The sequence below is a fragment of the Pyrgilauda ruficollis genome, unplaced genomic scaffold, assembly GCF_017590135.1.
Source record: "Pyrgilauda ruficollis isolate IOZ18807 unplaced genomic scaffold, ASM1759013v1 scaffold79, whole genome shotgun sequence".
NCBI classification, from domain to species: Eukaryota; Metazoa; Chordata; class Aves; order Passeriformes; family Passeridae; genus Pyrgilauda; species Pyrgilauda ruficollis.
The window spans coordinates 1,221,208-1,233,272 of NW_024529821.1; the positions used below are offsets into that span (position 1 = coordinate 1,221,208).

The 12,065-nt window shown below is 46.8% G+C and overlaps 1 protein-coding gene across 6 annotated transcripts in view; it reads left to right on the top strand.

Annotated features, from left to right (window-relative positions):
- Positions 1 to 1,605: 1,605 nt before the first annotated feature.
- Positions 1,606 to 12,065, top strand: part of YEATS2 (YEATS domain containing 2) — a 48,752-nt gene continuing 38,292 nt past the window's right edge. For 2 of the 6 annotated variants that reach the window (XM_041486900.1, XM_041486902.1), the window contains exons 1-5: positions 1,608 to 2,314; positions 5,383 to 5,480; positions 5,578 to 5,670; positions 8,659 to 8,901; positions 11,029 to 11,144. In XM_041486900.1, the coding sequence (XP_041342834.1) occupies positions 2,068 to 2,314; positions 5,383 to 5,480; positions 5,578 to 5,670; positions 8,659 to 8,901; positions 11,029 to 11,144 (797 nt within the window). In that variant the 5' untranslated portion in view covers positions 1,608 to 2,067. Of the gene's footprint in view, positions 2,315 to 5,382; positions 5,481 to 5,577; positions 5,671 to 8,658; positions 8,902 to 11,028; positions 11,145 to 12,065 lie in introns of those variants that run through there. The other 4 variants (XM_041486903.1, XM_041486904.1, XR_005956813.1 and 1 more) reach the window with 3 other exon arrangements.

Here is a 12,065-nt window from a genome sequence, read left to right on the forward strand (position 1 = left end):
TCTAGAGAAGCCAGGCTCGGATACAGCCACAGACTGGCTCTTGCTGCAGTGCCAAGAGCAACTTCCAGTCAAGTTCAGTGCTTGCAGAAGCTCAGCTTACTGCAGAAACAAGTAATCTAGAAAAAAAAAAAAATGAAAGGGAATCCCTGCAGGCTGCAAAGCAATGGAAATATATTTGGGAGCTGGAAAGCCCACCTTAAGATATTTTAAGTCTTAAACACAGTCAGCTGGTGGCAGTATTCTAAGAACAGCTTCTTAACCTTTCTATTAAGCAAAAATAAGGAAGAAAATAAAATTGAACTACATTAGTCATTCATGGTGAGCAGGATACTTATTTGAGTTTAAGAACAATCTCTGTCCATCTGCCGTACTTCACATCTGTTGCTTGGCAGAAAGAAAGGCGAGTAGTGTCAGAAAGGACAGTAGTGATCCTGAAATGAGAAGAAAAGAGGACCTTGGGGGCTCAGCTTTGAACATTCAGCATAGACTTGCTAATCAGTGCCTTCATAAATAAGTTTGCCAATCCATGAGTGAACAGGATGTTAATTTGTGCTGGTTCGTGGCTCACTGCATGAAGCATGAGACTGCCACAGACCATAGCATTAGCTGCACCTCAGAGGTATTGCAGCCCGGCCAGAACTAAATACAAACCGTGGCATTAACTGCACTCATTGTACTGATTTAGCTCTGTTTTGAGAATATGAAGTATGATGACTACTAAGTGCAGTATAAGGGTTTTTTGAAGCCTAAGGGTAGACCAGGGCTTCCATCCTGGCCCATGCTGTGAGCTTCTGCTATCCTGCACTTCAGTCACGCCAGGACTCCTTTCTTGAGTCTTTCCTTTTGTTGATCATAGAATCACAGAATCCATTAGGCTGAAAAGACCTCAGAGATCGAGTCCAACCTATGACTGAACATCACCTTGACAACTAGACCGCAGCACTAAGTGCCACATTCAGTCTTTCCTTAAATACCTCCAGGGAAGATGACTCCACCAGCTCCCCTGGCAGCCCATTGCAATGCCTAATCACCCTTTCTGTGAAGAATTTCCTCTTAATGTCCAACCTGACACTCCCCTGGCGCAGCTCGAGGCGATGTCCTCTCATCCTGTCCCTTGTTCCCTGAGAGCAGGGCCGGCCCCTCCTGGCTACAGCCTCCTGGTCAGGGAGTTGTGCAGAGCCATAAGGTCCCCCCTGAGCCTCCTTTTCTCCAGGCTAAACACCCCCAGCTCCCTCAGCCGCTCCTCATGGGACTTGTGCTCCAGAGCCTTCCCAAACAACGCTGCCATTCTCTGAACACACTGCAGCACCTCTGTTATCCTTTCGTAAAATATCTTCCACATTAAAAAGTCTTCCTCAGATCTTTTAACACGTTAAAACACGGTTGTTCCAAGCAGCAAGTCAGGATCAAATCACTGCATTCGTCTCTCCATACAGGAACCCGAGCGGGTCTCCCATCGCGCTTTCTCCGCTGCCGAGAGCGAGCGCCCGCTCGGCCCACAGCCGGTCCCGGCGGGGGAGGGGAGCGGCGCCGCCGCACGTGGGACCGGCCGCGGGCAGCGCTCCGCCCTCCGCGCCCGGGGCGGCACCGACACCGGCACCGCCGACACCGCCCCCCGCGGCGGCCGCCGTGCGCCTCCGGTGCTCCCGCCTCGGGGGGACTCGCTGCCCCCTCACGGGCAGGGTCGTGGCTCGGGTTGAGCGGTTCTGGGCGAGGGACAGCCGGTGTGTGACCCTGCAGCGGGGAGCCCCGCGCTGGTGCTGAGGCACCTGGGCCCGTCCGCTGGCCCCACGCTCCTGGGGTGCCCAGCATTCCCCTTCCACGGGCGGTGTGCCTGTGTGGGGGGAGCCCCGCTCTCCTGGGGTCTCCCTGCAGACCACGGGTGGTATCCCGAGCACGGCTCACCGGGCTCTTCGGCAGCCCTTTGCCGGGGGGCACGGGGCTCGGCCACTGCTGCTCCGCTGGAGCTGTGGGCACCCGCGCTCTGGTGAGCCACAGGCGTCAGGAGGCGTTTGAAGCTGCTGGGCTGTGCAGAACAGAAGCAGCTCCCAGCTGTGAACCTGTGCAATGATCAATAACCCCACTAGAGAGGTGCCCCTTCTCTTTTGGGGGGTGCACCACAGGCCTCCATATGGTGAGAGGTTGAAGCCTGCCCTGATGGTCGCTGTGGGAAAGGTTAATGCTTTTATTTTTCCTGCTAGTGGAGTAGAGAACATGTCTGGGATCAAGAGAGTGATCGCAGAGAAGGACCCTGACTATGAGGACATCACCATCACACATCCCAACAAGCGGCACAAAGCAGCTGAACAGTCAGGTAGGAGCTGTGGACTTAGAAATTCTGTGGATGTGCATGCTGTCTGTAAAGCAGTCAGGAAAAGGCTGGGGTAGGAGTTAGGGGCGAAGGACAGATGTTGAGCAAGGCAGGTAGTGATACCTCCGTATAGCCAAATAAAGATGTATCTTATGTGGAGTCATCCCTTCCTGCTATCTGGAGCAGAAGGTATGAGGATGTAGCCTTTGATGCCTGATAGGAGATGGAGCACAAGCTGTCCATGGTCCCAGCACTTTGGTTCCTGTTGCTTCCTAAAGTATTTACAGTCCATCTTCCTGTGCTGAGTTGTTCTCCAGCCTTTGTATTTGTTCTGTGGCTGAAGTCTGCTCTGGGAAAGATTGGCAGGTTGTTTACATTTTGGGGGATAGAGGTCACAGTACAGCATGGGGACGAGAAAAGAAAATCCATGACGCTGCGGGGTAAAAGAGATGCACTGGCTGTTGGAAGATGACAAATGTTTGCAAGAGCTGGCAGATGAAGCAGAAAGGAGCTTCTTTGATGAAGTGTAGAAAAGATAATTTGGGGAGAAGGAAGGGGCTTTGAAATGTGCAAGAGAGGAGGAAGAGGAGCATGACTGAAGGAAAGGTGGATAAAGAAGTGCAGTGGAGCAAGTAGCTGGATGAGTAGGTTTGCATTTGGCACGCTTGGATGTGCTTGTTTTGGGAACCAGCCTGTTGGCAGAGTGCCTGGGACAGGTTGCAGTCTCTCTGGGCAAATGAGAGTAGAGCTGCTTGCCCCGGGGGCAGGGAGTAGGCTAGTGAATTTTGGCATAGCATAGCTAGTGAGAGAGGATCGTGATGGGAAGAGCTGACAAACAGGGAGGTGAGAAAACTGAGGCTGGCTGTGGGCTCTGAAAAAGATCCAGGAATAGAGCTGGAGCTGCCAGTTGGAGAGGGGCAGAGGATGGCTTAGTGGGTGACGTTTTGGAGGATGCTGTACAGCTGGACAGCTCTGAGGAGGCTGAGCTCTGGGTTGAGTGTGTTGCTGGGCAGTCCAGTCTGCCACGTGGGGCAGGGCCCTGCCAGTGGGGGCCTGGGGCAGCCGTGCTGCAGCTGGCCATGTCACCACTCCCAGCTGCCTGGCTGCCAGAAGCCACCACACTCTGTTCTGGCCTGTCCCAGGGACTGGAGACAGGTTTTTAATCTGCTTCTGAAGCAACTTTTCTGAAGGTTTTTATCATGAGCAGGGAGAGTCTCAGGGCCTTGGAAAACTGTCCTTGCCAAAGGGAACTTTGCTTTCAGGAGATTCCTCCAAATTTGCTTCTTTCTTCTTTTCATGGAAGGTCTCCAGCTTTCAATACTGGAATTCCTTAACTACACAAATTTCACTAACATGATCTTTATGAGGTACTGTGGTTGACACTAAGCTGGGGAAAAATGAATATAAAGTGTTCTTAAAAGCCTCTCTAGTATAACCACAAATCCTAAAGTGCTTGAATCATCATGATGCTGCTGTGGCATGGCAAAAATCAGCCTTGGAAAGAGGTGCAGTTGTCCCTTTCTGAACCATACCTCTGATGCCTTAATCTGTTTAGATTTATTTTAGTGTGTAGCCTTACATGAGCATTTCCTCATCATGGTGTTCATGGCTGGAGGTAAGTGATATCCCTCTGGGTTTTAATTTTGCCTTACTCGTACAGATTCAACCATAATTGTGTTTTAATGTAGGCTTGAACTATTTCTGGTCCTAAATATATATATATATATATATCTGTGTGTATATATATATGTATGTGGAAAGAAGGAGAATTATTTAGGATACCCCTGTTGCATATAGAGGCATCAGTTGCCTCACTCCTGTTGTAGGTACCTGATCAGACAGTAAAATTATCTGTGCCATCTGGAAGATGCCAGCAAAGCTTTGACTTGCTTTTCTTTCCCTTCTCTCTGGTGATATTAGAAAGTTCTTCAAACAGAAATGTACTTTTTAGGAGGATAAACACTTCCTCTGAAGCTCAAACCAAAGTCTTTGTGCTGTTGCCTCCTGTTTCATGTAGAAACAATGTGAGATTTTTCCAGGGAAAACCAGACTCTTTTGCTGATCTGCTTTATAGTGGGGTCACTCCATGACTGACACAGGCTGCAGCACCTTTTCCAGGCCTTCTTCTAGAATTGTAATTCCTGCTATGCCAGGTTCTGACTTAGAATTTGCTAAAACCAGAATTTGTTTGAAACCCCTTGATGTAATGGAGGTGCCCTAAATGAAGGGTGATATTAAAGTCTACAGCAGGTGTAGAGCAAAAAGAATAGTTCTTATGTTTATACATATCCTAGAAAAATATGATAATATGCCAATTCCATTCTTAGCCACTAATTTGCTGTAAGGCATTTGCACAGTTTGAAATCCTAAACTGCATACTTTCCACCAAGGTCAGTAAACTCCTGCTGAAAGGCTACATTTTTTTGTCTGCTGTGCTGGAAGAGGATTTTGCAAGAGGTAGAGACCAGATTTTGATAATGTAGTTTCCCATGTGAGTAATAAACAGCTTGTAGGCGCTCCAGAGCAGGCTGCACTTCGTGCCAGGGCTGTATAAATATGAGTTTGCTGTACTCTTGCTGTGTGAGGTGGTGTAAATTTCCTGGATGTGGGTCTGGCCAAGGAGAGCAGAAGAAGGCCCGTGGTGTTCCATCTCGCTCCGGCGCAGTGGCAGCGGTGGCTGCGCTGGGCCAGCACCGTGGAGTTTTCCTTCTACTCTTTACAGCTTTACTGGGGCTGGAGTTTTCCTTTTGCTGTTTACAGCTTTACTGGGGCAGAAGTAAACAAACTGGCCCTCTTCTTCCCATTTTCTGTTATTTGCCATCTCAGACCTAAAAAGGGAAAAATAGCTCGCCACATAAGCCGGCTTTTAAAGATACATGTGGTTTTTGTTAAGACGTAACTTTTTTTTGGAAGAAAATGATCCTTCCCTTTTTGTGTGTGTGTGTGCTGAACTTACTATCCCTTCATTTCTCACTCTGTAGTGATTTCTGATCTTTCTGTTTTCAAATGGAGCCTCAGAAATAGAAATGTAAATATTTCCTCCTTTATTTTCCTTGTGTGGCCTTGTACAGCTCGAGATGTTACTGTGCAGAAGATTGAGACCATTATAAAGGAACAGTTTGCCGTCGAAATGAAGAGTAAAGAACATGAAATTGAAGTTATAGATCAGGTATAAAGGTTTTGTTCTTATAAATATCTAAGATTGGTGTTTGGGGGGTGGGGGATTGCTGCAGTGCTGACCATTACTCTGTGTTTCCTTTCTGCAGCGCCTGATTGAAGCCAGGAGGATGATGGACAAGCTGCGTGCCTGCATTGTGGCTAACTATTATGCCTCTGCTGGTCTCCTCAAAGCTGGAGAGGTAAAAACTACTTCGGGAATAACAAGACTTCAGGGACTCTTTGCAGAGGAAGGTGTGGAGTTCAATGGCTGTTCAGCTGATGTTTGGTGTTAAGGTGTGATTTAATGAAATAGTGGAATACAAACTGCAAGTGGGTTGACAGTGGGAGGAGACCTTTGCATCATTTGCTGGGCCTCAGGTACCTGGCAAAGAGGAAGCTTGAGGAAGCAGTTGTGAAGTTGTTCAGCAGCCTCTGGTTCTGGTTTCTGAAATAGTCTGCAGTTTTCTTTTCATCCTCAGTTTTTCCTTGAGAGCACCTTGTTTCTCAGACACTGCACAGTTTGTCCTTGCAAAGCTGTGAAAAGTGTGGAATATGTTTTCCCATTTCTCAGGAGGAGAGTGGCAACATATGCATTTGGGCACTTTTTGGGAAAAAAGAAAAAGAGTAAAGATTTCAAGATTACTTGAGTCTCAGGCAGTGCTGTGAAACCATCTTCCCTTTGCCCTGGCAGGCAGTCTGTTAATGGGTTGGTGAACAGACTGATGGCAGCAGTAAAGCAGGACATAAATCAAGGAGATATCACAGACTGATTAAAAATTCACAGGATTAAAAAACCTCAAGCCCTGGTAGTTAAACCCCAGTTCTGAGCACTCTGTCCTTAATGACTGTTAATTGCAGGGTGTTCATGATTGTACAGACTCCCAAATGACATGTAGTTCATTACCAATGTAGGCATTTTGTTACCATCTTTTCCATTCAAGTTGATCTGATTTCCAGTGAGTTTGGGAAGCTGCAGATGGATGCTGCAAACATGGGTTTCACTCTAGTCCCATAAGAATTTCTCTTCCAAGCACTTGCTCTCAATGCTGCTCCTGGTTTTCCTGTTGTGCCTTTCAGTGGACTTAGAATGAGGTAAAAACAAAGAGGATTAGCTTGTTTTTCCCTCTCTGAACTGGAGTTGAGCAACTGGAGTTTGAAAAGGTTGTGGTATCCTTGGGAGGCTTGGAGATCTCTCTGCCCCCTTTGATTTTTGTGTAGGCAGCTGAAGAATGTGAGCTAAGTTCTAATCTTTGTAAGTGCCTTTGTCCATTGTCATCATGTGTCTGCAGGAGCTGTACTGTTCCTTGTTCTTCTTGTTCTGCCATGCAGGGTGTTTGCTTTTTGCCCTAGTGATTTGCACGCTTTCCAGAAATAATATATTCTGTAATTGTTTTGAGGTATTCACAAAACTTACTGGTGCCTCCTTGCTTTATTACGTTTTCCAGTAGTTTTTATGAGTTTATGACTGTATCTTTGATTGCATTTTAAATTTTTTTCTGAACGTCCTGGTTAAGTTTTTCCTTCATTTTGAAATTGTTGCTGATTTCAGTTTTCTTTGTTGTCTGTTTTTAATTGTGGCTCCTGTATGTTTCACCAGGCAGTGAAATATTGTCTTGTTTCTGCTTCTGGTAGAATAGGAGTCTTTGCAGTTTAATTCAGAACTTCTGGGAAGATGATTTGCAAGTTCCTGACCTGTACTCATAAATATAAACAGTGCTCAAACCCAATGCTGCTGAGTTTTGAGGCTTGGGATTCCTCATGATGGTGCTTTATTATGTTTTCCCACAAACTACTGGACAAAATGTTGGTCATTTTACTTGACTGGAGGTAAAACAAAAGGAGAGGTGTTTGATTTGAGCTTTGGGGTTTTTTGGACAGACTCTGTGTGTGTCCCTGCCTTTGGATAAATGAGTTTAACTCTCCCAAGCTGACAGTTGAGAGTTGGTAATTTCTCTGCTTGTGCATGTCATGGACAACTGGAAAGGAAGTTCTGGAATGGTCCTTCAGAGGCCAAGGTGGGACAATGTTTATAACTCCACTCTTGCTACCACCTCTCGAAGGCAGTTCTGCTCTGTGGTGATGCTGGTGTCTGCCTCCCCCTCAGTCATGTTGGCAGAATTCTCAGTCAGGGAACTTAATGTGGATTAAAAATAAAACTGTGAAGGGAAAAAAAAAACCAAACAAAACCAGTAACAAAACAAACAAAACAACAAATAAATCCCAAGTCAGTTTCTTGATTTGTTTTCCTTTGTGACGTGCCCCATGAATAATTGTTCCAGCCTGACTGATGCAGGTGGTTTGGGCAGGGAAGAAGCCTCTTTGAGCTGTGGCTGCAGGAGCTGGAGGGAGGCTGTGCTCTGCTGCTGCACAGGGGCTCCTGCTGGCTTGGTTCATCCTCAAACCCAGGTGACTGGGAGGTCTGGTGCCTGGGTCAAGAAGTGGCCAGGGGACATTTGTTTTGAGTTGATGGATGTTTTCCTTCTACTTCAGAGGTAAAAAGCAAATGCAAGAGAAAAAGAAGGGCCTTTGTCATGGGAATAAAAAAACTGAGAGATGTGAACACTTGCCTGCCCTGTCCTCCCCCTTGCAGGTTTAGAAGGATCTAAGATTAGCTCTAAGATGCCAGTTTTCAGGAAAGTTTGCAAGCATGCCTAAGCACATTTTTACTTACCCCTGTTGAGCTTTGGGTGCAGACAGGGTGTAGCTTGCCTCCTGGGTGTCGACAAAACTGCCAATGAGTATCAAAGCTGAAGAGCCTGATGCACTTCCCTGCCCTGCTTGCCTGCAGGAGCCAGGCAGCTGTGGCCTTCCTGTGTGTGGTGAGACTGGAGGTGGCTGCACAGGAAGAGGTTGTTTTCAAAGGGACATTTTGGGTAGTTGAGTAGGCTGCAGTCCTCCCTTCCAAAATACAAAGTGTTTCTGAGATCAAAAGGTGTGAAGGAACTGATTCAATTTAGGGTACTGTTTCTGTAGAGCCCTTTTAAGCCGTTATCTTCTGCAGCATCTGTTTTTCCTGCAGGGCAGCTGATTAAATATTTGCTCTTTCTTCATTGACTTTTTCTCTTCTGGCACAGCTTTGTTTTTATCTGGACTATGGGGAAATAGTGACCTGATCTTCCTGGGGGGAATAGTGACCAGATCTTCCTGGGGGAAACAGTGACCTGATCTTCCTGACCTCTTCATTGCAGGGGACCAGGTCATGCGACGCAACAATTCTTAATCACCCTTCAATCAAGAAATTCTTGGAATCTCCCTCGAGATCTTCATCTCCAGCTAACCAGGGCTCAGACACTCCCTCTGCCAACCACTCTGAGAGCGACTCGCTCTCTCAGCACAATGACTTTCTCCTGGACAAGGACAATGGCAACTTGGACGCCGACGAGCGGCTGACAAACAGCCTGGACCAGAGACAGAGCAGAAATGCTGGCCGGGTAAAGTAAAACTCGAGTGGTGATCAAGTTGTTGGAGGTGTGTGCTCTGAGGACTCGGTGCTGGCACCAGGAGCTCTTCATGTTTTCACCCACCTTGCTGAAGATGTGTTTCTTACCCTCTCCAACCGCTTGCTCCCACTCCCTCAGCCTGGCTTTGCTGTGAGGCCAACTGAAGTGTCTGTAACGTGGGTACCTCCTCTTACCTCAGTCCTGCCCAAAGCGAGCTCAGCAGGCCGGGGAGAGCCATGGGGTCAGCACAGCTTTGCCAGCCTCAGCCGTAACCTCTGGGGAAGGAGGTGCTTCACAGCCTGAACTTGGGCTTTGCTCTATGGCTGGAAGTCAGGTCGGGAGGGTAGAGCCTGCAGAGGAGAGCAGTGGGTGTCATTCCCTGCAATGTTTTCAGGAGTAATGCTGCTGGCTCTGGGAGCCCATGGGGACTGCATTGCTCAGAACAGGGGATCCAATGGAGGGGTTTGGCCTCCTCAGCAGCCTGCAGTGCAAACAGTAGCACTGGAGGATTAGCTCACCCTGGCAGTGTGAGTTGGTCAAGCCTGGGTGCACAACTTGGGACCATACAGGAGAGAATTGTTTTTCCTCTTGATGGTGCTGCTTGCTGTTGTGCATTACCACCATTTCCTTAACTGAACCACTCTGACCCAAGTGAAAATATGTTCTGTCAGTGTCCCTTCATGCTTTTTGGGGGGTTATTTTTGACCTGGATCCAGTCCCTCCCTGTGTGGTTCACTGTGCAGCCACCAAATGCTTCACCTGTTGGCTGCAGGTAGCTCCACTGGGGAGGCTCACTCAGTGTCTGCAGGTGAAGTGTGAAATGAGGTGAAACTCTTCAGTTTCCTTTCAGTTCCTGTAAGTAGTCAGGCCTGCCAGGGGAGTATGGCCAGGGGTGGGTATATCTCAGTGAATATGGTTGCCATCTGCAGCTGAATAATTTGCAGTAATCCATGGCAGAAAGAGCAGTGATTCTGCCTCCATTAAGCAGTGTGACACCCTTGATAGCAGGGCTGCAGTTTGCTGGAACTCTTCCTTGTGTCTGTAGCAGAAGGCAGATGAGCCATACAGAATGTGGACCCACCTATGTTTTAAACCACCACACAATAGAACTTGTTTCTGTGCTAGGGGCATAGATGGATGGAGCAGTTGTGTTGCTTGGGGATAGTACATTGGTGCATCTGTGACCAGTGCAGGGGAGGCTGAGGGAGTGTTGAGCAGGGGCCATCCCAGCCTTCTGTCACTCCTTGCTCCACTTTGAGGCATCCCTGACTTAGCAGAGAAGGGGGAATGGTTCCTCAATGAATTCAGTGCTTCCCACACTGACCTTCTCCTGGCAAGTGCTCAGAAGAGTGCATCCAATGGGATGCTCTGTGGTCATTTGAGGATGGCAATCCTTATTCTTCATCCAGCAGGGTTGTCAAAAAGCCTCTCAGTCCCATGCAAACAACACTTCTCCTTGTGTTGGCACAGTGGGTGGTCAGATCATTGTACTGGAAGTCTTGGCCGCTGCTTGATAGCTGGGGTTGTGTTACAGGGTGCCTGGATTTATTATGCCAAGGTATGGCTGTGGATCTGTGGGTTTACCTGGATGGCAGTGCCAGGTTATGGCTGCTCTCCTGTCTCAGACCCAGCCTCGATTCTTCACTGTGAGACCACAGCAGAGTCCCTCAGAGCAGCAGAGGCTGGGAATGGGAAAGATTTAGATTTTCAGCCCCACTCATGGGCGACTGAGCTTTGTTCCTGGTTAGTGACCAACACGATGCCATTCTAGCCATGCCTGGTTTTATTTCAGGTAGTGCAGGGGCAGTGCTTTTGAAATCCAGGCTGAAGTCATGGCTCAGCTCCATGGGATGTCACACCATGTCTGCTCAGTTAAGCCATGCACTGTGTTCTTGGCCAAGGAGGATAGCATTGTTACATGCCTGAGTTGCTTCAATGTGCCTAGAGAACAATTTAAATATTTTTAGGGATTATTCTTTTTTGATCTTTTATTTATGCAGGTTTTTGGTTTTGTTTTTTTTTTTAAACAACACCTTATTTTTCTAGCACCAAACAAAATGATGTTTAAGAGGAATGTTTGGGTTTTTGTTTGCCTTTTTTTTCTTCCCCTACCCTCAGGACAGTTCGGGTGTTTCAAGCTCTCAAAAACCAGGACAACGAAATGCCGGACTGTCAAATGATGAAACTTCACGACTTTATGTGAAGAAAACGATTGTGGTTGGCAACGTCTCCAAGTTAGTATCCAGAGCCTGAGGGATGGTCCTTTATTTCAGGATTAAATTGAATAGAAAGTTACAATTAGGAGACAAAATTGCTGGGCTGTCACAATATGAGCTGTTCCCCTTGAATAATCACTGTACCCAAGGCACCCTCCTCTGGTCTCAGCATAAGGATTTTGTGGAAGGAACTGGTGTTCTAGTAGTTATTTTATTTATAAGTTTATATATGTGCAGAGGTTTCAAGATCTATTTCCCTGAAGGGAAGTCTTTCAGCCTTTTTTGATCAGGTAGAAGTCAAAAGTTTTCCCCTGAAAATTTGGAAAAGCCAGTTGTCCTGATTGAGTGTTTTGGCTAATTGAATTAGTTGGCTAATTCAGTGTGTCCATGGGTACAATGTGGGGGTCTCTTAAACAGAAGAAAAACCCCAAGAGAGCAATACACCACCAACCACAATGAGGAAAATTGTGCAAGTTCAGAATAGTCTAAATAAATTATTTCATACAGTTTTTATTTATATTTAGAATAAGAAGACAGGTAAACATGTATAACTTTTGACCTTCAAGGAAATTAATGAAGAAAGGCATTAGTTTTGGGAAACTGGACAATTCCAGGTTTTAACTCTCCATCCTTGCTCTACTCAAGTCAGTCTTTTGCACAGAATATATTAGACATTTGCTGACAAAACTTAGGGTCAGAATTGCTTCTTGAAGGGCTGGACCCAGAACAAAGTATTGACTGAAGTTGCTTAAAAAATTGTAAGAAGAATTGTAATTCTTTTGTATTTATGGTAGCACAGTTGTTGGTGTTGTATTCTGGTGTAGTTTTGCTTCCTGATAGCTCAGAATAGGACAGGATAAGGGATTTGACAGTAGTAGAATGTTAAAATTAAGTCTTCTTAATTAAGAGCCAAACGTTTAAATGGGTGAATGTCATATG